The sequence below is a fragment of the Fusarium oxysporum genome, chromosome 14 (assembly GCF_000149955.1).
Source record: "Fusarium oxysporum f. sp. lycopersici 4287 chromosome 14, whole genome shotgun sequence".
Lineage (NCBI taxonomy): Eukaryota > Fungi > Ascomycota > Sordariomycetes > Hypocreales > Nectriaceae > Fusarium > Fusarium oxysporum.
The window spans coordinates 12,370-25,955 of NC_030999.1; the positions used below are offsets into that span (position 1 = coordinate 12,370).

Here is a 13,586-nt window from a genome sequence, read left to right on the forward strand (position 1 = left end):
TGCGAGGTTGTGGAGTCTGCCGATGGCCCCTTTCTTGGCCCAAATGTCAAAACTGAATTCATCCGTAGCCCCACGAAGCTCCGTCTCGAATTTGCTAACGTTTGAGCCGAAGATGACGGCTCGGACAACCAGGTTGATAATGTGGCCGATGCAACGTAAGCGGCGTCGGCCAACGTCCATTGGGAACCATCTTGCGAGCGCCTCTAGGCAGGTATCGTTGCTCTCAGCGTTATCAAGCATAAAGTAGCCAAGCTTGGAGCCCATTTCGTATTGGTCGATTACCCCCTTCACATAAGGGGCAATATTCTCACCGGAGTGTGGACCGACTAGGCGCGGCAGCCCAAGAAGGACATCACGCTTTTCGCCGTTGCTGTCAACGAAGTGGCCGACGATTCCGACGTAGTTGCACCCGTTAGAAGCAGTCCATAGGTCGAAGCTTAGGTGAACTGAGCTCGTCGCGTTCTTGACGAGATTGGCAATGATTTGCCGTCGGGATTCAAAGGTTTGGCGGATCCATGAACAAACTGTGGTGTGATGTTCCGGAAGTAGCTGACTTGCAAGCTCCCCACCATTCGCTATCAGCCACCGAAGGCGCTCGCTGGATGCCTGTCGGAAGGTGACATCTTCGACTATGATCCAGTCCACGAAGCGAGCTTTCCATGTTCCTTCGTCAAAATGTGAAGCAAGCTGCAAGCCAAGGCTGGCCTGCCGCGACAAAAGACGGGATAACGAGGAGCCAGACGTCGCCGCCAACGTAAACGGAGTCGCTAAGCTGGGATCGCTCTCCCCTGCCTCCGTGATTTGGTGCTGACGGAGCAGGTGCCTCGCGGCATGAGACGTCCCCGATGAGACGTATAGAGCTGTCGAATAGCTCTTCTTCACATGACAGATCCTGCAAAGCCAGTAACGTACCCCGTGATGCTCCAAATTGGCGCCATGTCGGTATATCCACGACTCTTTGATCTTGGTACCGATGACCCGCCTGTGACGGGGCCTCCTTTTGGCGCCCATAAGTCGTTTGCCACCGTGCCAGATATTCTCCCAATCGATTTCAAATTCGCATGGCGATGCATCTGTCTCGTCAGTTGTAGCCTCGCGTGAGGCGGGCGTGCCTTCAAAACCGTCATCAGCCGGGATGGGAGGTGGGCGAGATGGAAGAGACTGCGGTGTTGACGACATGTGGCTCGTAGTTCTGCTAGAAGACATGATAATGCAGCACGAATTGGCAATGGCTCAGAAAGATCGGCACGACACGAAAATTGACTGAGGCAAACGCGTCGTGTCACGCAGACGCGTCGTGTCATGCAACTTAAAGTGAAGGTAAGCTGGAGCTGACCAATGGCAGCCCTAGAAACCACCCCAACCCAGACCAACCCAGACCACCCAATCCGACCGGCAGCTCTGGTCTGTCGGTCTGATGAAATTTGCCGGTCTGTCGGTCTGCGGTTTGAAGATGGTCTGTCAGACGGTCGGTCTATTAGCCACACTGACACCACGGTCCCAGCCATGTGGTGTAACACGGTGGTGATAGCTCTGCTCACTATTCTCTGACACTCATGCAGAAAGGGCCCCGCATAGATAGTTTCCACTTACTATATCTTGGCCCTTAACAACCCTCCTTTCACTGTAATTAGGAAAATAAAGCTTAGGGACACCGTATGTAAATTACAGTACCCACCCTCATCATGCCGAGGCATAACCCACTTTCGGCAGTTGACAAATCGTACGCTGGCACTCGCATCAGGTTGAATGCTGCAAATTACAAACTATCCGTTCTGTACAAAGTATGCAGGTGAAGGCCGCCCAAAGGCAACATACGTTGTTGATGCTACAGTGGGGGGCAGGAAGTTTGAATACCTTTTGAAGTACCGGTATGTTCATGGAGAACAGGACCGACTCCCATTACTCAAATCGCTCCGTTTTGAAGGTGTGCGACCCCCATTGATCGATCTTGCCAGGGTACATTCTTGAAAATGGATTCTCATTGGCGGCGAAGCCAGCTTGGTCCATTGGCTCCCCAGCCCCCCAAACGTCGTGTGTAAGCAAGATCAAGGCGCGTGGCCTGCAATTGATACATCTAGCGCTTGGAAGTTGCAGCTTCTTCAACTCAACCGATCTGTCACATATCTCAAACATGCAGATTCCATCACGTGAAGTAATTTTGTAAGACGTGTTGAACCCATACGATCCCTTTTGGCAAGTTCGCATCGCCGATACAACCGCTAAATACGTTAGAAACAAAAGCTCACAATGAAACCAAGCGCCGGCAGTGGGGATAATACTTCTCTTTGTTCTTGAGATGTTGGAGGTTGACATGGGAAGTGCTAACAGCAGATCAACATAAATGCAGCATGGAAAGCGGAGGCACATCCGGGACTAGGGGCAGCATGCGCTACTGCAGTCCTTTGGTCTGAGGATGCCTTGCTTCTTGCAATTCGCTTCCTGCAGGAACGGATGTGCTCCGCGGCTGACATGGAATCACAAGAAGGTCTGCATGGACCACGACATGGTCATTGTGGGACTGTTATCTTGAGAGAAAAGGCCAGTTCTGAGGCTTCATAAAAGCAATGCATGGTTCATGCCAGATGAAACAAAGAATGGTGACTTAAACCTGAATGTTTCCTACTTTTGTGCTGACCAGACATTCTATACTGCTAGAGCTTTTCTGTGATTTGTCAGGGTTCAGTTTTCTTCTATTTCTGTTCCTCTCTCATCTTCCTCTTTGCTACAGACTGGAGATACTTGACTAAACATCTCGCCGATAAGCCCCCGTCTGTTTGGCTGGCTTTTCTCCTGTCGTCGAAGGCATCGACAACAGTTGCCCCTGAACCAATCTTTTGCTTTCATCTCAAACCTTGACGACGCATTCACTTCCTTCGAAGCTCTCAATATTCAAAATTTAGCTTGACGTCAAGTCAGGCTATTCGAATTACCTATCAGATCGGTTTTGAACAACTCCCACTGAACATGTCGACTCCATCGACCCCTCCGAGTAGACCCGGATCCGCCGCAACAGATTCGACCGGCGCATCGCGTAACTCTCCACGGACACCATCTACACCAGCTTGGCCTTCTAAAGACTTGAGTCTATCGAAACCGGCTACCAGCCAGGACAATAAACTACCATCTGGAGACAGGCTTGGAGAGGGTCAATGTGATAGTCCTCGTGATGAGGTGTGCACAGGTGGACTAGTCTCAATGATGCATACTGGACCAGCGTCTCAACATGCGTCACGTCGTTCTCCGAGGTCCCCCTTAGGAGATAACCAAGTCTCGCCTTCCTCAATTCGACGCAGACAGCTCAGTGATCGCGATGTACGCCAAGATGTGAGCAACGTTCCCTATGCAAATGGCGAGAAAAGATTACAGCGGGTCCCCCAAAAGACCCTTGGTGTCCATAACATACTCAACCCTATGGAGCCACGACTACTGGCTTTAGGGGGTAATGGTCATCTTCCTCCAACAGCTCGTCCATCTGAATCCGCGACACCAGGCCAGACAGTTGGCTCAGTCTCTGGGTCTTTTGCTGGTCCACAAGCTTTCTCGCCAGCCCAACCTGCGCTTCCAGGTACGGCATTAGGGCCGATGACACCTCTCGGAGGACCTTCATCAGGACGCAATTCCCCAACGGCTTTCCCATTCCCTACCGTAAATAGTGCAAGACAAAAGGCTAGCCCGACACAAGATCCTCGAGCCATACGTGTTAACCATGTGCTTTCTTGTGAATCTGATGGGCGACAGTCTTTACATGGCTCTTCATCTGCTAAGCGACCCTTCGAGGATATAACGCCGGAAGACACCAGAACTCAATATCCCCATCTACATCCCCCTCCTGGAGCGCAAGCTCCACTCCCTACTTTCCCCCCCAACCCTGCGCCGGGTTGCCCGCATCCGCCTCTCGTACACCCTCAAACTTCATACTCTCCTAACATGCAGGCTGGTCGGCCATTTCCCAGCCCGGGCCCCCCAAGCGAGTCTGCCTCACCGTGGTCGGAAACACTGCGAAGACATGGGATGGGAGGGTCCCTTTTTGGCGTTGAGGGACAACAAGCTTTATTGGCACTTCCGGGAAACCAGGAACCTATCCCTGTTCATGTGGACTTTTCGCAAGCGTCTAAGAAGGCAGACGAGAAGAGGCACAGAAATGCAGAGGCTTCAACAAGGCACAGGAGGAAGAAGAAGATTATGCAGGAGGAGAAGGCAAAACAACTACAAGAGCTCCGGGATGAAAGGCGCCTCATGGAAATAAGGATTGAGGAGTTGATTCAACAAGGAGACTTCTACCGTGAAGACCGTAACCGTTTACGAGACATTGTCGCACAAACGGCATCAATAAGTAGCCTTGCTGCCGGACCTCCTAGTCCTACTATTTCGATAAGCAATTCTTATGCAGAGACCGGGTCGTTAGCATCAGGGCCATCTGGGTCCATGAGTTATGGAGATATACTATCGAACGAAAGACCAGCCCAACGCCGTCGAACTGATGACCGTCCTGAATATTCGGTACCTCCATATGGATCCCCTGCGAGCGGCCACCCGAGTGCATCTCCCAGTGGGTTACCTCCGATGCCCATGGCAGGTTATGGCGGGCCATCACGGCCATCGTGTGCGGCATCCTCAGCAAGCGGTGAGAGGCTACCGCCGCTGAGAGTGATGGAAGGTCTACCTCCTACGGGCCTACCCCCGGGCCAGGCCTTCAAGAGCAGGATCCGCGAACCGGTCAGTGGGTTCCCGTTCAGCCTCGAGTTCCAGAGACTGGATGGGCAACAAGGGACACTCATCGTAGGGCTTGATGTGATGGAATTTGTTTGAGGTCTTCAGTGCGATACAGGTAGGGAGGCTAGTGTCCCCAGCGCCTTTAAAATACCGGAGTAGTTCAGGCTTTTGGTAGGCTTTGGTGACGAACGGATGGGATTTTCGGAAGATGCATCTGTTGGTCCAAGACGAATTTATCACAATTGTTAATTTTGTCTCACGTTATTCTCTTTCCTTCTTTTCCATCAGGCTCAGTGTTATCTGTTGGTATAAGTTGATAATAGCCAAGTACACAATGCAGCCCTTTCACAATGTTGAGACAGTGTGGCTAAGGTGGTCCGACCTACTGGTGGCTAGGATGTGGATACTATTTAAGGAGCTGTGCTCCTCTCAGGCACATGTAACTTAGAACATATAACAACACAATGAACCCCATTTTTGTTTCATCAGGTTATGAGCCCGGAGGGCACTGTTTCTCTAATTCTAAAGCTGAGTGTTTCCTGTCTCCTTTCAACCTCTCATTGCTGGCACAGAAGTCGAAAGACTTCCTTCCACTGCGCATGCACATTCAGCTTAGCCTGGAGCTATCTCCTTCGCATATTTTGCAGAGTTTATGAATCAGCTGACAAGACAGGTCTAGAAATATCGCCAGAAGGAGCCTTTGATCCCTCCATTCAAGTTACTGAATTCTAATCATTGACTTCAAACCATTGATAGATTCTCAGACTGCAGCCTGGCTTACGAATTGTCAAACAGGCCACGATAGGAGTAGTGGCCTGACTTCGAGATTGCAGAGACGAATGTCAGCCCACTCAGGCCGACATAGGCCAAGATCGCCTGAAAGTGGTCTGTTAGAGAGTCGGAATCAGACCACCACCCCTTTTCTGGGTCGGCGGGAGAGTTGCAGTCAATTTCGTTCCCCTTGGAAGACGAAGCAGACAACCTCTACAATAAATGCCATTGCAGCAGACATAGCTATGATCTCTTGACGAAAGCAAGAGGGCTTCCCAGAGCCCAATGCAAAACTAGGCAAAATCGGCCGTTTGCTATACTCTCCTACCACCGGCTTCTCGAGAACCCCACAATGTCACTCCCCAAGGAACCGCTCAACCTCGTGGGCAGTCCCGGCACCATTCCAAAGCTGGAGCAAACCAGCCAGTGGCTAACCTGGAAGAGAGAAATGCTCGACCTTCTGGACATGTGTGGATATGGAGACCTTCTGACCAGGAATTCTCAACCACCAACAGAAGGTAACGACCTTGCAACCCAGATTGAGGCCTGGAGGAGCCGCCAAGATCGAGCATGCGGTGCCATTCGAAGTCGTCTCGGTTATAACGCCCGAGTGTTTACCACGGGGATCTCGACGGCTCAGGGAATGATCAACCACCTTGAAACCCGATATCGGCCCGTCGGAAGCGCCATCTTCCAAGAGCTCGACCGCAGGTATCAAGAACTCACCCTTGAGTCTTGCGATTCAGTCATGGAATACGCAAATAAGCTTCGTCAAGTCAGGGCTGAACTCTTGGAGATGGACGAAACCTGCCAGATCGGGGAACCGCATTTTGTCAATAAGTTCCTTTGTGGACTTGGTCCGGACTATGAAGTGTTTCTCACTGCCTTCAATCAGAACCATAATATTCTTCCTATCCGAGATCCAAACAATCGCGACGTTGTTCTCAAAGAGGCCGTCACGTTCGAAACCGCCATCTTTGCTGTATCTCAGGAGGAGGACAGACAAAGAAGCGCTACGGCCAAGATTGCACATAGAGCCATGATGGCTCAAGATGTGTCATGCTGCGGATACTGTGGAAGAAAAGGGCATGACAAGTCAACTTGCTGGAAGCTTCACCCCGAACTCAGAAGAGAGCGTAGTAAAGCTGGTTACGACAGACGACAACGGAAAATGCAGAGTCGGGAGAAAGAAAGGGAGAAGACGACTGATGAACTGGAATCTGCCACGCAGGCGACTCCTGCATACCTTCAACCTGATCAAGCTCGACTGGCTCTCTGGCAAAATGACTTCCAAGGCCACCTTGGATTGATTGGCTCATCAATCGGACCTTCTAGTCTTCACGCATCTCTCCGAACTCAGGCCCTCGAACGTATCCACGTTTTGGACAGTGGGGCCTCATTGCATATCTTTTGTCGACAGGAGAACTTTACATCACTTCACAAGTACCACGGTCTCCCGATCAATGGTATTGCGGACGTAAAGGTCATGCCAGGAGGATGTGGAACGTACTGCCTCCGTGTGCAAGGGCCCAAGGGGTCGCAGAACGTTACTCTTGATAGCGCTCTATATGTTCCAGAAGGACACTCTAACCTCTTGTCCGTGTCAGCACTAGAGAAGAAGGGGGCAGAGGTTGTCTTCCGAAATGGAAAGGCAGTGGTCACAAACAAGGGAAAAGTCGTCCTCACTGCGACAAGAATCTCAGGTGTCTACGTGGTTGACGAAGCTGAGGAAGATCATTTTCAAACCGCTTTGGCCTCCTTTTCGGTGGGAGATCCTCGACTTCACCTTTGGCACGAGCGACTCGCACATTTAGGAGAGAGGAATATCAAGAGACTGATGAATATGTTTACTGGAATTCGACCGGATAATTCTACATCAAACCCATGTGGGGCCTGTGTGCAAGGCAAACTCAGGGAATGTCCTCACATTCGACCGATCAAGAAAGGCACTTACCCTCTGGAGTGTATTCATGCGGATATTGCCGGACCATTCCCAGAAGTGGGAGTAGACGGGAGCCGGTATTGGGCCTGCTTTATTGATGACTTTACGCAAATGTCCTGGGTGTATCCAGTCAAAGAAAGGTCAGATTTTGAAGAATGTTTCCAACATCTATTGGAACAGTTCGAAAGACCGGAAAGACGATGCCACTTCCTGCATCTTGATCGAGGGGGAGAAAATCGAAGCCACGTCCTGACCAGGTTCTGCCGGGACAGAGGAATTAAACTTTCCTATACAGCAACTGAACAACACGAACAAAATGGATTTGCTGAAGTTCTCAATCGAATCATCCTGGAAAAACTCACACCGACACTGATCAAATCCGGACTCGCTTTGAAATGGTGGCCGTACTTCCTCAAGGCAGTAAACCGCATCCGAAATCTCTGTCCTACGGCGAGCATTTCCACTACTCCTTACCAAGCCTGGTATGGAGATGTTCCCGACCTCAGCCATCTGCGAGTTCTTGGCTCACGAGGATGGGCTCTGCTTCCATCCTCTAAACGAAAAAAGATGCAGTCAAAGAGCATTCCCTGCCAGCTTCTCGGCTATCAGGGCAGTACGAACTATATACTTCTTGACGAAAGGGGACGAGTCTTTGTGTCTAATAATGTTGTCTTCTCTGAAAACATCAAAAACATCGAACCAACACTTGGCAATCTCACGCATCAAACGAGTGACCGGAGGCCATCGCAACGACGACGAGTAGTCAGAGAAGGGGATAGCGATGTGGAGAATGCCATCGTTCTAGAGCCGTCGCCCCTTCCGATCGCGTCGAGAGAGGCGAACAGAAGCGGGGAAACAGGCCGTGGAGACACGACGCCGGATGAGCTCCTGGTGGGAGATACAGGATGGGATCCAGACCAAGAGTCAACCAGATCGAGTATCCATGTTGCCACAGACGAGCGCGAAGTGTCGTCGGAAGAAACAGAGGAGCATGCAGAGTCTCGGCTGCCGGAAAGATCGACCAGGGGACAGCTGCCATCGAGATACATACTGGCCAGCACAAACTTCGCCTTCCTAGCAACAGTTGCAGAACAACTGTACCTAGTCGCTCGCGACATCGATCAGTCCGAACCAAGAACCTTCAGGGAAGCCACGCAGGGTGTACATGGAAAACTCTGGTGGGGAGGACTGAAGGATGAACACAAGTCTCTGGTCGAGAATGGTGTCTGGACCTTATGTTGTTTATATTGCGCAGTAGTGCTAGGTGAAAATATATATTTTTGTATAACTTGATTGTTCATTAGTGAGATGAGAGTTCTTCTCAGGTTTATATCTCTAAATGATTTCATCTAGGACTTTAAACTTTAAATCTAGGACTTTCAGACTGTTAGTCTGAATCCTGAAGGGAAGGGGGATCCCCGGATTTTCCAACACGCCCCCATCCACCTTGTCTTCAGGGCACAGAGTCATCGTGGACTTCAGTACTCCAAATAATACGACCTGCTTCCTCGATCGGACATGCACTGACTCGAATTGCTTCTAGAAAGTGGCCATGGCTGACGGCGTTCAATGGTTTAGTAAGTCCGTCTGCTACCTGCTCATGTGTGCTGATGTATTGTACATCAATATTCCCGGCTTCAACTTCTTCTCGGATATGGTGCTCGGTTAACGGAATGTGCTTTGTCCGTTGGTGAAGCTCAGGGTTTCTGCATAGCTTTAGGGAACCCTGATTATCGCCGTTCAGTGGGATAGGCATATGTAGCGGAAGGAACAGTTCAGAGAAGAGGTTCCTAGTCCAGGCTAATTCTCTGGCACACTGGGAGAGTGCTGTATATTCAGCCTCGGTAGTCGATAGTGCCACTGTTTCGTGCCGTTTGGCCCTCCATGAGACTGTAGATCCTTCAAGTTGAACAAGCCATCCAAACGTCGATCTTCCCGTAACAGTGTCGCCTTTCCAATCCGAGTCGGCCCAAGCTGTGATGCTCCAAGCGGATTCAGGATCTTTCTTGACGCCCCCAAGCACCAGGCCGTGGTCCCTTGTCTGCTGTAGATAGCGAAGACCTCTTTTGATCAATCGTGAATGTGCTGGTGATGGATTCGACATGTATCTTGAGAGTACCGAGAGTAGGAAAGCTAAATCGGGTCTGGTTTGGGTCATTCCATACATCAGCGAGCCGGTTTTCGAGCTATAGTCTTCTCGTTCTTCTGGAGAAGCCGAGTCGCCATTGTCTCTTGGTTGCAGTGTCGAGAGTGAATTTCGCTCCATCGGGGTCTTGACCGGTCGACAATCCTCTAAGCCGAATTTCTTCAGTATTCTGGTAAAATATGCATCCTGGGAAAGGTAGATCAGCCTTGAGTTCCTGTCTCGGGTTATTCTTACTCCAAGAAAATGGCTGGCGGGACCGAGATCAGTCATTGTGAAGATCTCTCCCAGGCGGGCTTTGTACCCTTGGATTGCTTCCTTGTTGCTGCCCATGATGAGGAAGTCATCCACATATGTGATGATAATCACTCCCGTTGTGGGATTGTGATATACGGCCGTGTCAGACGTTGCTTGTCTGAAGTCAAGGGATTCCAAGGCCTCCTTCAGCTTCTTTTGCCATTGCCGAGGCGCCTGTTTGAGTCCGTAGAGGGATTTGATCAATTTGCAGATCTTCTCAGTTGAGAATCCTGCCGGACGGTCTTCTGGGTGTTGATCGAAATACTCTACAAGTCCTTCCGGCATTTCGATAAAGACTTGTTCATCGAGATCCCCTTCCAGGAACGCCGTCGACACGTCCATCTGCTCAATTTCCCAGTCAAGACAGGCAGCAACGGTGAGGAGGATTCTCCAAGTCGCCGCTTTGGCAACAGAGGCAAAGGTCTGGTTGTAGTCAAAGCCGAACTGTTGTTCAAAGCCTCTGACCACCAGCCGTGCCTTGAACTTGTCGAGGTTGCCGTCCTCGTTTTTCTTGACCTTGAATACCCACTTGACTGTAAGTGGCCTATTGTGAGCTTGGTTGCGGTCCAGCATGCGCCAAGTTCCTTTCGTGAGGAGACTGCGCAGCTCACTGTGTATTGCTCTGAGCCAATGCTCCCTTTGCGGACCTTGAAGCGCTTCAGTCATTGTTTTGGGCTCAGTGATCACCTCTTTTCGGAGATCGGGCAGCTTAGCTGATGTCATGGATGTTGTCGTCTGTCCATGCTGAGGATTATGCACCTCAGCATGCTGAAGATTGTTCACTTCAGACCTTTGTGGCCTTGGAGTCTTTGTCTGCTCCGTGACGGACTGTGGCCGGCTTGAGATGGGAGCTCCGTTCTTGCGGATTTCCGGCTCAACATCATGCTCAGTTTCGGTCAGGAGTTCTGTCTCCCCAACCTTTTCGTAGAATTGTACATTTGCAGAGCGGACGATCTGATGTCCCTTCCTGCGAGAGGGCACCCAGCAGGTGTAGATCTGTGAACCTTCCATGCATAGGTAGATTCCAGCCTCTCCTCTTGGGCCAAACTTGTGTGATCTCAATCTTCGTTCCTGCGGTATGTGTATCGTGACTTGTGAGCCGCAGATTCGTTCTCCGGACAGATCCGGCTTGTTGTCTTGTCCGGGAAAGGCCTCGTTGAGAAAGCTTTCCATGGGAGTGAGGCCATCAATTGCCCTGGTGGCTGTCACGTTTGTCTTGCGCACCATATCTTCCAGGACCAATGGCCAGAGCTCTATCGGGATTCTTTCCGACTCCATGGTTGCTCTGACTTTGTCAAAGATGATGCGGTTAGAGCGCTCAGCAACTCCGTTAAATTCAGGAGTATATGGTATCGTCTTGATGATCTTGACGCCGTGAGTGTACTCGAGGTTCTTGAGAGACGCACCATAGAGCTCAGAGCCGCCATCCATCTGGATTGCGTACACTCGGATGCCATACTGAGTTCGTATCTTGGAGATGAGCTGGCCTAGGAGTTCCGAAGCCATCCCCTTCCTCGTGAATGTGTAGGCCCATCTCATTCGATGCCTGTCATCTGTGGCAATCATTCCCCATCGTTCGCCTCTAATGCCCGGTGGATTGACTTTGAAGGTGTCAACATGAATGAACCCGGCCCTGGAGGCTCGTTTCCGTTTATTTCGCGGAGTCCATCGTAGGGCCTTTGCGATGTCGCAGGCGAGGCAGTAATTGAAAGGCTGATGGTCGTGGTGGCCGTCACAGTACATTCCTTTGGTCATTTTGGCAGTCTGTGACACCTGATATGCGTTAACATGGCCGAGTCTTCGGTGCCAAAGGTCGACATTCAGGCATTGATTTGATGAAGCAGTGTGGTGATTGCATGGTTCTGGCTGGAGTTCCCAGGCGGCCTGGTTTGAAACAGTAGTCTTTCCGACCTCAGTGTTCACGTACAGACCGTCCCTTCCTATGCGGAGGAGACCAAAGACATCTCCTGTTGGGTCATACATGTCGTTCCCGTCTATCCAGCCGCCGTTCTTGTATAGCCTGAGTCCTGACATGACATTTACCGGAAACTCAGGGATGAACAGCGTGTCTTTGAGGTTAATTGTGACCTGCTCACCCCATTTGTTTATGAAGCAAATTTTGACTGTCCCCCTACCGAATGGGTACACCTTCCCACCGCCCGTAACGAGGACCGTTCGGGTTGCAGGCTGCAGTTCTGTGAATAGGCTTTGGTCGTTGCAGATGTGGACTGACGAACCTGTGTCGAACAGCCATTCTGCGGTTGAAGAGATGTTATCAAGGGAGACCTTACACGTCTCTGTATTGTCCATAGGTAGCTCGTCTGAGACGCTGTCTTCAAGGATCAGAAAAGATCGCTCGACTGTCATATGATTTGATTCCTTGATATGGAGATTCTTGGTGTTGTCCCGTTGAAGATCATGCTCCATGAGTTCCTTGGCGAGGCGGACTGCCCAGTCAGGTCGCTTATCCTTATGGGCAAACCAACAATCATTTTCGTGATGTCCTCTCTTCTTGCAGTTCGTGCAGGTATGGTCCTTATGCTTGCCGACCCGATGATTGGTTTCCTGGCTGGATTTGTTCGTGGCTCGTAGGTTCTTTGAAGAGCCTCTCCTCCGGCCGCTTGCCTCTTGCTTTCTTGCGGTCAGGCCCTTCCTTCCGGTCTTTTTACTGTGAGCCCAGTACGTTGAGGCAGTGCCATGACTATCATCATCATCTGATGACCTGTTTTCATCAATGAGATCTTGCTGCATTGATCGTAGTGTTGGCGGATGCTCCGAGCGTAGGAGAGCGCGCTGTCTGGCAGTCCAGTCGGGGTACTCGTTCTCGCAGGCAGTCAGATAAACAACCTTTTTGAGGGTATCTGAGATTGGTTCTTTCTGCTCGAGGAGAAGTTTGACGAGTCGTTCAAAGTCGACATTAAATTGTGGAATTGTCTCGTAAGAGCTTGTTTTGATCCGGATGAACTGGTAAAGTGTTGTCTGCAGAAGAACTGGGCCCGTGCCAATACAATAGGCCTGGAGAAGGTTGAACATCTCCTGGGGATTCTCAATCCCGACTAGTTGACTGAGTGCTTCTCCAGTGCAGTTACCTCGGATGGAGACGGCAGCTTTTGCCGCCCTGATCTTTTGATCCATAGTCTGCTGTTCCTCGGGAGGGTAATCACCAAAGACAGCATCTTCGAGGCCATTGATCCGAAGAATGGCCTTCTGAGCTGGGCAATATTGCTCCCAATTGGAGGGGCCGCCTAGCTTGAGCTCTTGCGGAAGGAAAAGAGTATTCTTTTCAGAGATGACCGTGGTACTGTCATACATTGAGGATGGTGTGTGGTCTTGACCTGAAGCACCAGGTTGCGACGATTCGGATGCAGGCGATACTCTGATTGTGTTGCGGGTTCGCATGGTGGAACGTGGGGCTCGTCGTGACGTCATCTTGAGTTGAAGTTTGGTTCTTTGATTCAGAAGAGAAACCCGGTGTTTGCTAACCCGGGCTCATAACCTGTTGTTTATATTGCGCAGTAGTGCTAGGTGAAAATATATATTTTTGTATAACTTGATTGTTCATTAGTGAGATGAGAGTTCTTCTCAGGTTTATATCTCTAAATGATTTCATCTAGGACTTTAAACTTTAAATCTAGGACTTTCAGACTGTTAGTCTGAATCCTGAAGGGAAGGGGGATCCCCGGATTTTCCAACACCTTAGCCACTCTTCCCCCAGGA

The 13,586-nt window shown here is 50.5% G+C and overlaps 1 protein-coding gene across 1 annotated transcript; it reads left to right on the top strand.

Annotated features, from left to right (window-relative positions):
* Nucleotides 1-2,967: 2,967 nt before the first annotated feature.
* On the top strand, nucleotides 2,968-4,812 carry FOXG_14137 (uncharacterized protein; the record flags this gene model as incomplete). Its single annotated transcript, XM_018394205.1, has 1 exon — nucleotides 2,968-4,812. The coding sequence occupies one exon, from the start codon at nucleotides 2,968-2,970 to the stop codon at nucleotides 4,810-4,812; it is 1,845 nt and encodes a 614-aa protein (XP_018253759.1).
* Between the last annotated feature and the right edge of the window lie 8,774 nt (nucleotides 4,813-13,586).